This window comes from Melanostigma gelatinosum (genome assembly GCF_949748355.1).
Source record: "Melanostigma gelatinosum genome assembly, chromosome: 7".
Taxonomy (NCBI): Eukaryota; Metazoa; Chordata; class Actinopteri; order Perciformes; family Zoarcidae; genus Melanostigma; species Melanostigma gelatinosum.
Window position 1 is genome coordinate 26,692,280 of NC_136640.1, and position 17,494 is coordinate 26,709,773.

General features: G+C 40.8%; 1 protein-coding gene across 1 annotated transcript in view; it reads right to left on the bottom strand.

The window, feature by feature from the left end:
* The window catches only part of bcas3 (BCAS3 microtubule associated cell migration factor), a 374,328-nt gene that overhangs the window by 343,575 nt on the left and 13,259 nt on the right, over window positions 1-17,494 (bottom strand). Inside the window, exons 6-7 of the mRNA XM_079271901.1 lie at window positions 16,891-16,972; window positions 12,713-12,785 (exon numbers count right to left, since the gene is read on the bottom strand). Coding sequence (XP_079128027.1) covers window positions 12,713-12,785; window positions 16,891-16,972 — 155 coding nt within the window. The remainder of the gene's footprint in view (window positions 1-12,712; window positions 12,786-16,890; window positions 16,973-17,494) is intronic.

Consider the following 17,494-nt stretch of genomic DNA (forward strand, 5'->3'; position numbering starts at 1 on the left):
AAAACAACAAAGTGTGTTATCATAATTATGCAGACGACACACAAATCTACATAACTATGTCACCAGGGGACTATAATCCCATACAAGGGCTGGGTAACTGCATTGAACAAACCAACAACTGGATGTGCCAGAATTTTCTTCAATTAAACAAAGATAAAACAGAAGTAATTGTTTTTGGTACCAAGGACAAACAATTGAAAATCACCGCTCAGCTTCAATCACTGATGTCAAAACCCACAAACCAAGCCAGAAATCTAGGTGTAGTTATGGATTCAGACCTCAACCTGAACAGCCATATCAAGACACCTGAAGAATATATCAAGGATGAGAGGACTTATGTCTCAACAGGATTTGGAAAAACTTGTCCACGCATTTATCTTCAGCAGACTGGACTACTGTAACGGTGTGTTTACAGGTCTCTGTAAAAAGTCCGTGAGAAAGCTGCAGCTGATTCAAAACGCTGCAGCTCGAGTCCTCACTAAGACCAGGAGGGTGGATCACATCACCCCAGTTCTGATGTATTTGCACTGGCTTCCTGTCCAACAAAGAATTGACTTTAAAATCCTGCTGTTGGTTTAAAAAGCACTGAATGGTTTAGGGCCAAAATACATCTCTGATCTGCTGCTACCTTATGAACCATCCCGACCCCTCAGGTCGTCTGGGACCGGTCTACTTTCTGTTCCCAGAGTCAGAACTAAACATGGAGAAGCAGCGTTCAGTTTTTCTGCTCCACATATCTGGAACAAAGTCCCAGAAAGCTGCAGGTCTGCTGAGACCCTCAGCTCATTTAAATCAAGATTGAAGACTTTTCTGTTTGCTGCTGCCTTTAATTGAACCACATTCAATTAATATATTAATCAATTTCATGCATTTCTGCATTTTACTACTGTATTTTATTTCTTACAGTTTTTTATTTTTTTTTATGTTTTAATGCAATGAATGTTCTTAATTGTTTTTAAATCTCCTTTTCTTTTGCCTTATGTTTTGATGCTTTTAATGGTTTTATGTGAAGCACTTTGAATTACTTTGTTGTTGAAATGTGCTATACAAATAAACTTGCCTTGCCTTGCCTTACGCTAACTAGCTTAACGGGAAAACAACAGCAGCAACACGCATTCTGCTACACACTCGAGGGTACGGGCCATTCAGATATTAGATGTAAAAAAACAAACACAGTTGACTTACCAAATGCTGTAAAGACAAACTCCATGCTCCTTTCTTTGTTGACAAAGAGTTTCATCCCAGTTAAATCCCAACTCACAAATCCGTTTCTCCTCCTTATTCAGCCATTGAGTTTAAAAAAAACAAAGCTTGGTAAAAAATAATAATAATGTACACCAAGCAAAATGCAAAAAAATGTCATTTCTTCCATATCTTTTAATTTGAACTCGTACTACTCCGACTAAGCCTCTGCTTAGGTTTCGTTTTCCAATAGTCACGTGCTCGCCCACTGACCAATCACAGCACACGCTTCAGAGCTGCACCTGGAAACTGAGCTGTGTGTTAATGCTGACGTACTTGTAGGCCAGCTAGCAGCTCTGACACGTCAAAGAATACGCCCAACATGTCAAACTAAAGATCTGATTGGTTGAAGATGATGACAATCAACAATATCGTCCCCATTCACTTAAACTGCTCATGGATTCACTTGTGAGTCTGCAGGCCTGGGGCCTCTGTTCTTACCTAGAGACACAGAGGTGACATCTGATTGGATAAAAGCTCTACTTAAAACAAGCTGCGCTGGAAGCAGAGCAGCTGAGGAAGACAGTAGCTGTGCAATGAGGAAATAAGATAATGGGAACAATATTTTTATAAATTATAATTCATGTATATAGTGTATTTCAGAAAAAATATGAAATGATAAAATAGCTATAACTTTGTGATTCTGTTTAGGCCCTGACGGCCAACCACTGCTGAATACATTTAAAAAACTGCAAGAGAGTGTGTGTGTGTGTGTGTGTGTGTGTGTGTGTGTGTGTGTGTGTGTGTGTGTGTGTGTGTGTGTGTGTGTGTGCGTGTGTGTGTGGTCGTAATGTGACAGTGAAGAACACCATAACCTCATGGTGGATAAAAAGCATCACTTCTCCAAATCCCCTTAATCTGGTGGATCGTTTTATACAAATGCTTGATGATTTCCATTTAATACACTTTAGAAGATGGATACATCCTGTCCACAGAGCAAAACCTGTCATGAAAATGCACTAAAACACAAGGGCTTAGTGCCACAATGGGCTTTTGCCATCAAAAGTGTTTGTGTGTGTGTGAGCTAAGTGGAATTTTCTGCTTGCAAGCATGTAATTAATAGCCTGCGTCCAGGAGATTTCAGCAGATTTAATGATAGGTGTTCAGGGGAATGAAATATGTTTGTCCTTCATATTACTTTGATTTTGCTTGGCATTTACTGCCATTGCGAGGGGCAGGAAGTGTCAGATGGCACCCAAACCGACAATGAACGGCGGTAAAGTAACAATGTCTTTGCTTGACGCACTGCACCAGAAAGTAAACATGACCTGATACCACCCTCTCTACCCATGGCTCAATGGGTAGAGAGGGTCATCCAGCAATCCTTGACTGCTACGAGTCCTGTGCCGAAGTGTCCCTGAGCAAGACACTGAACCCCTAACTGCTCCCCGGGCACTTCTCAGCAGCCCACTGCTCCCAATGAGCTGGGGATGGGTTAAATGCAGAAGTTACATTTCATGTATATGACCTGTGATGTATATGACGACTCTATTCAAATTTAGTTTATAAGCCAGATACACATTATTCATGCTGGCGTATGACTTGAAATCACATGCTAGAGAAGAATTTGAAATCAAAGCACATCAGCTGGAATGGACATTGTTGGTACTTTCAAAGAGACAATGGAGGGATGAGGTGCTTGGGTTTACACATACATGATTGTCCAATAACTATGCAACAAGGGTCTTTTTAGGCTGGTACAATGCAACTGCAAAGACGCAGAGACTCAATTCATTTAGGCAAAAACTCCTTACTGATTTAGAAGACTTAAAAGAATGAGCCTTTATGAGAACAGAAAAACCACAGGCACTCGTCCTCTAATCCTACGATGCGCTTATTAAATGATTATAGATTCCTCTTGATGCATCAACACTTCTTATTTCTATACATGGTGTATTTCTTCTCACTGTGACTACCTGCTACTTTTAAAACAGAGCACATTTGTAATGATCTATAATATCAAACAGATGAATTTACTTCCAATGTCTTATATTTATACCATATTAGTGACAAATGGAAGGCATGGATCGACTGGAAGGTTACATTTTCCAAAATATTTCCCAGCATTCCAAAGAGAACGAACACGAAAAGTACTAAAATTGTGCCTGTAGCAGCATCCTTGAGCATGTTCTGAATCACTTGACATAAAAAGCTGCTCTTATTCACGAATAAATAACTTATTCACAATAAATAATAATGACTTATCGTCAACCAAAATGTTCCTGTTATGGCCAAAGAGCATATAATCCCTCACACAAAAAACAACATTTTGTTGTATACCAAAATCAAAAACCGCTATTATGCAAAAACAATGCAGAATTCTATACCAGCTCTCACACAAAAAGAATGCTTTCTCTGGAACATGTGGCATAACCATAAATAAGTCATAAAGCGCTGGGTTGCAACCCTACCAGCTTTCCTGAGTGATTCCATGACTTTAGAGTGTGTTTGTAAAATAAGAGATGGAATGTTGTATTTCAGTTCCAAAGTGTGCAACATAGCGCAGAAGCTCAGGTTCTCAATGCCAGAGAAGGAGTGCACATCCTTCCAATTCAAAGAAGCCAAAATGCTTGCATATGCTATCTTTCAAGCCAGAGGGAGCCAGTCTATCCCTATTCAGTCGCTCACGCTCAGCCACTTTTACCGAAACGCTGCTCGTAGTTAGAATCAAAATGCATTGAAGAATCCATTTTCCCCTCACCCTTAATAGTCCATTTATTTGGTCATGAATTATGAAATACTCTGAACATTGTCAGACGTATAATATTATTTGAGCAAACATGCTCAAACATTTGGCTGTTCCAAAAATATTTTGGAGCCTCTCCAATGGTAACATAATGCCAAACACCATAGCATTCACTGAAAGAACACGCAGAGGCTGTTAAGTGTCCAAGAGACAGCACAGGACAGTTGTCTATATGTATCATATGTCAGAAGGCTTTCTAAAAAATATACATTGTGAAAAACAGTGAGTCTTGGCAGAATACAATAACTACAATACAATACTGAATTGCTCTTAAGTTAGATCCACAATGATGAAATACTGCACAAAGATTATGTTCATTAGAAGCAAGCCCAAACCATGTCCCTATAATGGATCCTCCTCCTCCTCCTCCTCCTCCTCCTCCTCCTCCTCCTCCTCCTCCTCCTCCTCCTCCTCCTCCTCCTCCTCCTCCTCCTCCTCCTCCTCCTCCTCCTCCTCCTCCTCCTCCTCCTCCTCCTCCTCCTCCTCCTCCTCCTCCTCCTCCTCCTCCTCCTCCTCCTCCTCCTCCTCCTCCTCCTCCTCCTCCTCCTCCTCCTCCTCCTCCTCCTCCTCCTCCTCCTCCTCCTCCTCCTCCTCCTCCTCCTCCTCCTTTCCAGACTAATCGCTGGAGCAGGCTGCTGATGACAAATTCTGCAACGATTTGTATTACTGTGCCGGTAATAAAATTTGAAAAAAAAGAGAGGTATAGACAGTATAGTCAATATCCATAGACTGGGGCAACGTCATACCGGTGTATCTTCCATGCCTTTTACATCTTCCACAACACGTTATATTGGCTGTTTTACATTTTGTTATGAAATAAATTACTTCTCTGAGCAGCACGCGCGTCTGGTTTCACATTTTTGCTCATCTGATCCTTGTTTAATTGGTGTCGGCGTGATGTCATAGGTTAGGTGTAGCCTACGAGGCTGTGCGCAAGCTGGTTGTCTGGGAGACATGGATTTTACCAGAAAGTTAATCAATCAGTTTTAATGATTCGTCCTATACTATGTTCAGTCTGGAAGTGTATATTTGCTTAGCGTAATGTGTCAAAACATGAGACATCCGGCTGCACATTTGTTGCGTACTGCTGGTTAAAGCACTGACGCATTTTATTGCAATCTTTGGAATTCCTAAAGTGATTCAAAGTGACCGGAATCCATTTTTTCATCACATCTGTTTGCTCAAGTTTTGAAGCAGTTGAAGGTGAAACACAATCAGGCTTCTGCATACCATGCTCATAGCCAAGAATTGGAAAGGTTTCATCAAACCCTTGAGAAGAAAAATGCCAGGTAATGGAAAGGAATACAATACATGCTCTACAATAACATTGCTGAAACTTCCAGCTGAGCCTCCCCTCGCATGGTTCCGTACCGATTATCGTGAGGTAAATGGGGTGACTAAACCAGGTCTTTATCCACTGAGGAGATTGTTTGGGTCAGGTGGGCTCAGCTCATCTGGTCAGTAAATTTGATGAGCTCAAATGATATTGGCAATACTGCTCTCTCTCCAGAAGCTAAAGAGATTTCAGCTTTTGTAATTCCTTTTGGTCTATTCTCTGATTCAGTGATGAGTTTTGGGCTGTGGAATGCACCAGTGACCTTTCACCATCGAATGAATATGGTTGCGTTTGGGCTAAATGGCTGTGCTGTGTAACTCGATGACGTAGTGATCTACAGCATAAGTGGGAAAATTGTTTTCAGTGCATCAGGAATCTGTTTGACCGGTGTTGCTTCCATCTGATGGATATAGTGTTGAACACCTTGTTCTTGAGATGCTTTCTGTTTCTGTGTAGAGACAACCCCCCACCTGGACAGTAGGTGTCCCTGGTTCTCTTTGCTTGTTGTGTTGCAGGTGCTGAATGGAGGATCATACAGATGCAGCCCCCCCTGGAATTTCCACTCCCAGCCAGCTGCAAGCCAGGGTGTGTCTAGATTCCACTGAAAACACCCCCATTCATTCATTTGCAAGGTGACACCATGAGTTGGTGCTTCCTTCACAATAAACACACAACGTACACTGAAGAATCATGTTTCTTTGTTTATGCTTTTCACTGTATATTTCTCAGACTTACAGTATTTGCTGGAACATCAATAATGTTTGCCTCCCCTCAGATGTCAAAAGTTATTGTTTACATATTTTTGAAAGCACAGACCCTGATTTTCAGGGTGATCTCCTTTCAGCCAAGCACCGATGAAAGAACCAGCGGGGTAACGTAACAGATTGGCCTGGACACCATCACAGAGGGAGGGGGGATTCTAGGTGGCTGCATCTGTAAGCGGCATGAGCTACACCTTGGCCTGCTCTGCTCTGACCTACAAACACCTCCTGGGAGATCTGGGAGATTGCTGGCAGGCATGTTGATGGCTGGTGTTTTTTTTTGGTTCAGTTATTCATATACACTGCCACACACCCATACATGCACTCCTTGACTGACGACACGTTATACTAGTTTGCGTTGTTTTACGTTTAGTTCCAAATACATGACTTTTCGTCGCAGCCCGCTCATCTGGTTTCCCATCTTTGTTGCAGCTTTTGAGCCAGGCTGTGACATAAATATGGTTGTGTCAGTTCTGGAAAGTTGTGCAGTCTAACAGGATGATGTAGTATTTGTCAGCAAGACGTGGGACACACATCACTCACTGTCAATCTGGCTAGGTTTGCCAGCGCAACAGTGACATACCTCGGCCTTGATGTAGGACAGGGGCAGGTGCGCTCGATGTCGGCTGAAGTCAGTCAGTTGAGCTTCTGCAACACCACATCTGGGTAAGGAAGGAAATTTGACTTTGTCCAAGAATATCATGAAAGCAAAGCCCTTGGACTTGGTAAATGGACTGTACTTGTATAGCACTTTTCTAGTCTTCCGACCACTCAAAGCGCTTTAACATTACATGTCCTTCACCCATTCACACACCATGCAAGGTGCCACCTGCCCACCAGGACTATCTAATATTCATACACATTCCACAGGCACAGCCTACGGGAGCAATTTGGGGTTAAATGTCTTGCCCAAGGACACATCTACATGAACTAGTGGAGCCGGGGATGACCTCTGATGACCCTGCTCCACTAAGACACAGTCGCCCATGATCAATAAATAATATAAGCATTCTTTTAAATTATATCTACAACTGAAAAAAAATGTATTTTAGAGATGGATCATTTCATTCCAACTTAAATCGGACATATTATAAATCTTGCAACACCAAGTATTTGCAGAAAAAACAGACACGCTGCCACTGTGGAATTTACATCTTTGTTCCAATTATAACAACAATGGGATCTGAGGAAATCAAGATGCACTTGACAGGACCAGCCGTGACCACAGGTGTTGCCAAATCCACAACAGACTTCATAGTTCCCCAGGATATACACTTTAAATCAGAGGTCTTCAACAGGGGGTCCGCGAAATTTTTGGTTGATTAGAAAATAATTTCTTTTCTTTTTTCTCTAAACATGAATGTGTCCATTATTTTAATAGTTCAGTATTGTATAAAAGATACCTTTATGCATGGCAGTGGCACTAATAGGCCATCACTCATTTTTCGTTTAAAATGAAAACATCAGTGTGAATAGCTTGTATGCATGATTATCATGCAATTAACAGACAATGTTGATATTGGCATTGGTATCAGCTGACAAGGTATGTTTATAAATGGCAGTGGCACGGCCTCCCTACTCACTGTACCTTGTTTAAAATAAAAACATGAATATATGAACCAGTGTATTATTTGAATAGCTTAGTATTGAATGTACAATAAAGAGGTATACATGGTACTAGGTCCATTTAATATAAAACACAATTTTATACAATATATGTAGTTGGGGTCCCTGCTCCATCTCTCTATCAGTTTGGGGGTCCTTGGCCTGAAAAACGTTGAAGACCCCTGCTTCAAATGCTCTTGAATCCACAGTTTCAAAGATCATGAACATCATAAATATGTTAAAAGAAAAGTTACAAAATGGAAGGAAACTTTAAAATGCACAACAAGCCTTTGGGAATTGCAGATGGAAACCCTTTAAGAATGAAAGTATGAGACGGGGATGGTGGTGGTGACTTTCATGACATGGAGCACCGTACAAAAAAACATGACCATGATATCTGCTCACAATATCCATCTGTATTAGCAAAAACCCAGAAATAGCACATCCAGTAGTAATCTGCACGGTGAAAGAGGACTATTGGTGAAAAGCAAAAAGGACCACATCCTCTCAGCATCTGGAGATGTTGTGAGGGAGTAGCTGGTAGGCTGAAAATGTCACTGACAGTTCCCAAAATCTGGAGAACAAAGCTCGGTTATTCATCAGTGAACTTTTGCCCAAAATGTGTGTGCTCTCACACACACCCACAAACAGTTAAGTTTCCTCTCTCTTGGCCATACAATGTACATTCATTGAGAGAAAGCTGCCTTAAGTCTCCCAGAATTGTAATACCTGTGGATGCAATTAAAATGAATGAAAATAATAACAACAGCAAGTCGGGAAAGGAAACACAAATCCTTTCCAGAAATGTGAGCAGACATACCACGGTCCGCAATAGCACCAGCATTCTTCACTAATTCCGAAAGCCTACTGGCACTAGTGCAAAGACTGAAAGGGACGCATGTGTAGCTTTACTGTCAAGAAAATCACTGGATCCATACATTGTTTGGACTTAACGCATAATCCTTTCCATTGATAAAATTATGTTGAGTGTGCCTGACTGGAAATCCACAAGTACAGGGCTTCAGCACACATGCATTTTCCCTTCTCTGGTTTTCCTTTAATTTGCAAATCTTGTAATCTAAGCCTAGAGCTGACTGAACCAACTTCTAAACCAGCACCGCTGTAGCGGCCAAGGCCTCAATCTGTTTTTCATTTAAGTGTCAAGACGGCATCCTTTTTGGTGGTTAACAAAAGCTGTTATTTCAAAATGATTATATGCTAAAAATTGTGTGAGGACCTTAGTAAGTTCATGAACAGGCCCAATGGAAAGTACTGCGCCGCACCCGGAAGCCTTTTTCCTTCTCTCTTTGACCAAAGTGTTATTTACCAAGCACTTCTGTAGGGGGAAGAACCAGGCTGTGCCATTCAGCCAGAGGTCAGGGTTTCTGCTTTTCAACACAGTGCATGTTTTTAGCATTAGTGTCGAGCGACGCCTGGATGATTTGCCAAACCGTCAAAGCGCTGCCCTCTCAGAGTCAGTGAGGACATAGGAAAAGCAGAAGCAACGGCATCAGGGAGACAGGAGCGGCAGTCCCTGGAAAACATCAAGAGGTTGGTCTCCATCGAGGCCCGGCTGAAGACAGACTTCCTTATTTCATTTCCCAAGGAGGATATATTGAGTTATATTTTGTGTTGCTCTGGAAGAGGAGCATAAGTAAATGGGGGAGGGGCGAAGAGGAGTTCACGGACTGGGTATGGAGAGGCGAGTACAAGATCCCTTGTGGTCTGTCACTTTTTAAATTCACTTTCTTTCCCTTAACAAAGACATGACGTGCCCAGTCCCAGCCCTGAGAATCCAGGGGACCGACACATTTGTTTAATCTCCTTTCTGTCTGCCTATGGGGTGTCCAGGTACTGCTCGCATGCAAACCATAGCGCCACCAGAAAGCCATGAATCACAGTCACTCAGCCCACATCACTGGCTCAGCTCCAGTTGTGTGCATGTGAAGGGTTCATAACAAGAAGCTGGGTGTCCTTTGATGCCTCCTATTATTAACAGAAAATTACTTTCAGATGTAGGATTTGTACTTGTGTTACATTGCAAAGAGTAAAACACTTTCCCCTCCCTTCAGCAGTTTAAAGACACAATATCACGATGATGGGTCATTCCAATAGCACACGAGTTCGCTTTAGTTTCTTTGCTTCTGGTCTCCGAGCAGTCTGTGAACTCTGTAGGATAGCTCCTCTGAAACTAATCCGTGGTCACTTCATTATGTCACTCATATAAATAATGCAATCCAATAGAACTGATCTGCCACTAATTCTACATTCGGGAAGATGTATTCTGTCAAAGAGGTGTTTAGTCAACTATATATGTATTACTGGGGTTGTACTTCGTGATTGTGTGCTGGACTTGATTATACGGAAATGTGACAATACTCCCTTCAAAAAGGTATTGTTGTCTTTCGTTATAAAAATATTTAATCTTGGCCTTGGGCTATTTAAAACATTTAACATAAATGTATCTAAAGAACTACATCTAGTTAAAGCTGCACAAATCTATATTTTTAGATTGACTGTATGCAATGTGAAAAAAACTGTCCAACTCTGAAGTGTGGACTCTGAAGTTCCCGCTCAGCTCTTCAGGGTTCTTGTAACTTTACAGCCTAGCCTAAACTATTTTGGTGCAGTGTTAAGCCTTTTTCACACATAGTAACCCTTTACGTGCAACGTTACTGCTTTCATTAATTTCCAGACATTTCCCTGAAATGTTACTTGGGCTGCGTTCCATGTCGCATATGTTTTCTTTTTACTTTCAGTACGTACTGCAGCTAACCGTAGAAAGTACGTACTGTTGCATGCCGTATGCATTCAATTGGGACATACTAGTTTGTCATAACACTGAACTTTGACCCTGTTGCTCATATATCCTCTGTGCAGAGGACTGTGGGTGAGAATAGCCAGAAGGGCTGCAAAATGTGACTGCATGCAGTAGGACGTCCTGGTATTTTTGGCATACTGCTTTTGACATACTTTGTATTGGGGAATATGAAATACTTTTTTGGGATACTAAATAGTGTCGTAGTATGGGTATCGATACACACCCTAGGTTTTGAGGTATGAATATCGATTCCTGCTCCCATTCACACATGACCCGATGCAGGAAATGTGGTATTTAGCAGCTAAACTGGCAGATATTTTCCCCAAGGGTTGGTGGAAATGGAAATAGTTTAAATGTAGAGAGATTATTGGACTTGCATTTTTCACGTGGACACAAACATGACTCTAAATAAAAGCTTGTGCTGCTCCATGTCTGCCAGATGTGTAAATAGGAGACTTCAGCATACTTTATGAAGTGACTACCGCTACCGCTCAATGAAGTCACGACTGTTTGCCGTCTTGGCTCCACGATGGTGCAACGAGCCTCCCATGAGGTCAGCAGAAACTTCACACAGCTTCTTTGGCAGACTGACAACTCGTATGTTCAGACCCAGGCTGGGCAATGTGGAGAAATCAAATATCACAATATTTTTGATCAAATATTGATATTGCAACGATATTGTTGACTATTGGTGTTTTCAAAAAATATTTCCACAATGAGATTTTTGATAAATAATCATCAATAACGTGGATATAACTATATAACTATAATGATATAATAGAAATAATAGAACAGCTAGAACAGTCCGGTATGTTCAGAAAATTACGTCACACAATGCAGCCTTTAAAACCAGGAAAATACACTTATGCAATATTACAATATCCAGAATCTAAGATGATATCTATTCTGATATGGATTTATATAGCACCTTTCTTGTCTTTCGACCACTCAAAGCGCTGTACACTACATGTCATCATTCACATACTGATGGCAGGAGCTACCATGCAAGGTGCCAACCCGACCATCAGGATCTGATCGAATTGCTCATTCAAAGACACTCGCACACCGATGGAAAAGCCCTCGCGAGCAATTCGGGGTTGAATATCTTGCTTAAGACACTTCGGCAGGCAGACTGGAGGAGCTGGGGAATGAACAGTCAATCTTTAAGCCGCCCAATACTGACAATGCATCGATATAATATCGGTACATTGTTCAGCCCTAGTTCAGACTGCACCTTGATGTCTCTAAATCTAGTGCCTGATTTAGTTCAGCATGTTTGATGAAGATTACATGCATGACTCGTGTGATTTTTGGGGTTGTACTCACATGTTTGAATGCACTTTTTGTATGTTGCTTTGGATAAAAGCATCAGCCAAATAAATGTAATGTAATGAACCAGGACATTAAGTATTTGGATCGAGATGCTTGTGAAAAATAAGGTGGGTCAGATATAGTATACTACATTTCAAGCTTTCCAATGTTGTCGCACGCACTTAATCAACATTTAGGTTAGTAGAAGTAGTGGATCGGACTCTGTATCAGCAGATCCCAAATATTTCCGTACTAAGAAACAACTTTTTGGGAACATCCCTACCTTCTGCAAGAGCCTAGCAAGGACAGACTATTAAGTAAAGTCAATCAACGCCTTCCTCCACTACTCACTCAAACCATTGTTTACCACTTGATTATTTAGTGTAGTCAGCTGTTTTGTGCTGGGGGAGGACTTGATTTTGGCCGAACCAGCCACTGTTTTTAGCTGCTCTTATAGGCACTTAACTAAAAATGACACTTTCTGTCACAACTGGAAACTCACATTCTTCAACACACATTACCAACGACGGTGTCCCTCATGGTTTCATTCAAGTCCTCTTTGGTTTTTTTAAATCATATGCAAGAGATAAGTCATATAACCCAAGGCATTATTATCCTCATTGCTACATATATTGGGAAAATCCTGGTGTTTTTATTGGGCCAAAATTAACTGCATTACAATAAAGAAGCATAGTAGTGGCCTTAAACTATTCAAGAGGTCCATTCCAGCCCAATATGATTGCAGGAGTAGAAACTCATATCGGTCTGATTGTGTGCTAATCTGCCTGCAATATTACTGCAATTGCAGTAACATTGGTGTATCGGTAAAAACATATAAGATCGGTTGGTAAAGGTGGTGATGTCAGCTTTATTATGATGCATGAACTCACCCAGAAGACCCTGTGCTCTTGCACACCCCCAACAGAGGCCTCTTGTCAGAAAATGTGTCCGTCTTCAGAGGACCTGCGGAGGAGGAGGAGTCATAGAAAGAGGGATGAGAAACTGAATCATCTGCACACAACAAAGAGGGACATTCTTTCAATGGACATGTGAGGCCTCTCGTGGTGCCCACCCTCATTCAACAGGCAGCCTATTACCATGACAGGAAACATGCAGATTACATTACTACTGTTGCCCTCTAATTCAATTATGGTCACAAAACATGTTTTGATTTTGTTTTCTTCCTGAAATCAGGTCATATTTTGCAAGTTACTATCCTCACCAGCCAAAATGGGGAATCCATGTTTTCAAAGGAAACATTCTCCAGAAAAGTTCAGGAAAAATATGATTTAAAAAAAATGGCAGAACTGAAATTAGATGGAGAAATCTCCTGAATGTTGCAAAAGGGAGTGAGATTTATTTTGTATCTCCTTGTTTGTTTTGCGGTTTTCGGGGTGTAATTACAGCATGGTAAAAAGCCAGCAGGCATATTTAAAAAAAGAAATGAAGAGAAAACATCTTGCATTAAGTGGACTGATCCCGTGTTTTCCATGGTTGTCTCATTCTTGAAGACGGACGGAGGATCAGGGGACTGAGGGGATAGGGGCACTTAGATTGAAGATGTTACCCGTTAGAGGACTGTAATTTGAGGCTCGACAGTAATCAGCCTGAGTTCCTGTGGTATGGCGTGAGAGCCAATGTGCCTTCGCTACCAGCCTTTATTTAACACTCCAGACAGGGTCCTTTCTTCTTTCATCTTTTTGTCATCACACATCATTCCCAGTCAAACAAAGTGAGCCGGAACATAAGTGTAACTTTAGCAAACTTAGTGAAATGCCACATTTACTAAAATAAACTTTCTGGGAAAAATGCAACATTTGATGAATAAAAAGACTTTGATTTGATAACTACTGTAATGGAGAGTAACTGAAGCAAGTACTGCTGACCTTCATACAGATGTTTGCATGTTTCAATGTTACATAAGGGAAAGTTGTATGTTGATATAATACTATAACATGGGCTCAAAATTACAAGCAACTTGCTTGTTCTTAAACTTCATAGAAATACAGCATCCCATGCGTACTTCTATCGGCAAGACATACAAACTGACCTACACTGAAAAAGAATATAAAGACCTCCAGCACATAACATATACATATATATATATATATATATATATATATATTCACATTTCCTCAATGCTCATTTGTTATCAATCAAGGAAACAGTGTTGCTTCATTTTCCAAGACATGGCATGATCACAGGTTGTAAACTCCAGAGAGGATGTGGTGAAATGCATTTACTCCCTTTGGAAAACCACTAGTCTCTGTTCTAGGAAAAGAGAACCTTGCCTTATTATAATCAACACCTATTTTCGGGTCTTTCTTTGTCCGCCCACCCACGGCCTCGCAACCCAGACAATTGGCCTTTTAATGGCTCACCACAGTGCAACACTGTTTGCGCCCTAGCAGATTGCAATCACTGTCCTTCCCTCCAGTAGTACAATTCATATTTATTTTCTGCTGAGAGAATTGCTCCCCTCGTGTGTTGGGGATATCTGCTGCTTCTTATTACTGTAGTTTGCTTTCATCCACTTCCAGCGCTCTTCAAATGCAGCCATTGTGTGTTGTTGAAATCTGCCAAAAGACCGGAACACGGACGGAGAACAAAAAGGCGATTTTCTCAGCGGAAAAAAAAAAGAAATGGAACAAACCAGAGAGGCTATATAGCAGCTTTCTCAGCACTGACTGACACCTGCAGTGATATAATGTTAACTTCATGTCTGGAGAGGATCTAATCAGTTGAACCACCACACCATTTACACATAGCTGTGAGGATTACAACCCTTGTATTCATACTGCATTCAACTGTACAGACTGACGTGCGTTTCTCATCACTGTGACTATTTCACTATTTGTGACATAATAAATTAAATGTATGTGATAATAAAAAGTGGATTAAGATAAGCAGTTATGGAAGCAGACATGTTACATTGCTTCACAGAATTTGGTGTGCATTGTTTCTTTAGAAATGGGCTGAAAACACTTTGTTTTTTTCACAGAATTTGGGGATGTTTACTGAATTACAAAGAAATAACTGCAACTGATGTAAAACTTTGAACTGGGACAATACATTTTGCACTGTTATTTGAGTTTGTGCCATGATGACAAGTTACAACCAGTGATCGTAAAGAACAAAAACCAAGTCAATTTCTGTTGTTTAAAATTAAAACAGAATTACAGTGATTTATCATATGGGTAATTTTTGTCCTTCAACCTCAGAAAATCAGGGCTGTACCAATTTAAAAAAAATTGTATTTCTTGTCATTATGGTTGTGATACATATAAAGGATGGTGCTGTTAGATTACTGATAGACTGCCTGGTAAATACAGGTACATGCCAAAAAAATAAATAAAAGAAGCAGGTCGGTAGACAGGCAGGCAGTCCAATTATGTCATTCAGAAGAGGCTTATTACACCAAAGAAATGTGGCTTTTTTCTCTTTTTTTGTCAAAGCCTTTGATTTAATAATTGCTGTCGGGATGTGAAGAGAATTTCAAAACGTCTAATAAAAAGGTTTGTAAAAGGTATCTTTAAGTGACCAGGAGGCAGAGCGTGATTATGCATGTCCACCTACACAGGTGGTTCTACCGATTGTCTCTAACTGGACCGCTGCTCAGGTTGCTGTTGAATAGACCCATGCCGGAATTACACAAGGTCTCCAAACTTAACGAACCGGTGAGAATGATAAAGATTTAATTCCCCCGACCCAAACAGGTGCAACAAAAGTAAAAGGAAGACCTAAGAGATGTCAATCAAAAGCAGTATGAACACACCTCCACCTTTCTTATTGCGACACATACCTTTTAAAGAAATGCAAGCTGTTTTATTATATTACATATTATTTTTTGTATGACTTGTATATGAAAACAGGGGTTGAGGTTAAAGAAACCCACAATGTTTTAGTTCACCTTTGAAGATACTTTTAAGCCCCAGCTGCCACTCTGTATGTCTTAAATGATGAAAGCATTTGATTTCCTATTTTCCCAGGATGACTTTACCATTGATGCAGCATGTTGTCTGGCAGCATTACATTATTGTTTATTGATGGAACAATTGGTATTTCTAAACCGTTCCCTGCACAACTGTTAAAGTCTGCTGCAAAATGGCAGCTACAAAAAAAAAGAACTTACTGTTTTAAGACAGACGATCATCTAAAGATTTGATTGATGTTGAATGTTTTGGGAATCTAAACAGACATTAGGCAGCACCAGATGAAGTATGAGGGAAAATGATTCTGGAAAAAGACGTGGAATAGGTTACAATTAACGAATGTTCAAATAGTATCCACAACATAACCTGAACAACATATGAAAGAATCTTAAAGAGATTGGTCAGTGAAGAGTGAAGTCTCAGTGAAGGCTTCGAGCAGAGCTTTGGCAGTAAGAAAGCACTGACTTCAGAGGCTGGCCACCACTGACAGAGCAGGCGAACACTGGTCGTAGTGGACTTAGGATGAGGCAGCATGGAGCACTCTTTCATTTGAATGATATAGCAACACTTGAAATACCCACAGGAGGATGTGCCGTACAAAATGGAATTTCAAGATTCAACCTTGAATGACAAAATCAGGTTGACCAAAGTCTGCTGTCGGGGCTAGGACTCCCTCGGAAGAGAGGATTTAAATCTCTATGGCACTATTCTGGATAAATAGAAGTTTAGGAAACCAATGGTTTAAAAGATGTTTTGACATTTATCCTGAAAAGAGAATGTGTTTAAAAGTACATACTGGTACTTCTGCCATATCCCTTCTGCGTTTGGAAAGATACATTTAGTGCTCAAAAATAAAGCTAAAGCAGCAATTGTGGGGGGCAGTTCATATGGTGAGACGAGGTGAAAACAGCCAAGGGTTTTATTATGTGGTAAAAAAAGAATTACTTCAACCAGTTCAAATAGCACAACAAAGAAAAAGCTGAGCCTCTAGAGAGGTCGACGACATTACCAATTTACACCAATATGCAGATACACTGAGCAGAGCCTGGTGCAAAGCTGGAATATGTAGTATGTGCTTTGATCACTGAGCTTGTGGTTTCATATTTAGGCAAGGTTAAGGTGCTGAAGATACTCACTGATATGAGGAGCTGGCAGAATGCGAGCAGCTCGCACAGGACCATGGCGCACTGAGAACAGCTCTTGGGCTTCCCCTGCCAACTGAAAGAAATGATCAGAGTTAAAGACCAACAGTTAAAGTGGAGTTTAAACCACATATTCAGGCTTTATGCAATCCACAGATGTTGTCTACCTTTGGCCATATGCGTCATTCACTGGTGTCACTTTTTAAAAAGGCATCATTTCCTGTCTCTTGCTGTCTAATGTAAAGTGTGTGTTGGGATAAAACACCTTCATTTGGTCAAAAATAACACTTTAGGACAAATATGCCTTTTTTGTACTGAGCAAAATAAAGTGTGACATGACCATGAAGAATATGAGCCTATGGAGATTCCTGCAGAACAACACAAGCACAAGGAAAAACATGTATTTGTTCACACTGTAAGAAAAGTTATGGATTCCAGCTGTGTGACTCTGATTGTTCATAGAAAGAGACCGAGGGAGGGAGGGAGGAGTTTCAGCCAAAGCACAGAGTCAAATCTAGTGAGCACAAAAGAAAAGGTTCAGTGGCATCGCAACGCCAACAAGCTGCCGACACTTCCTGTGACAGAGACGACGTGTAAG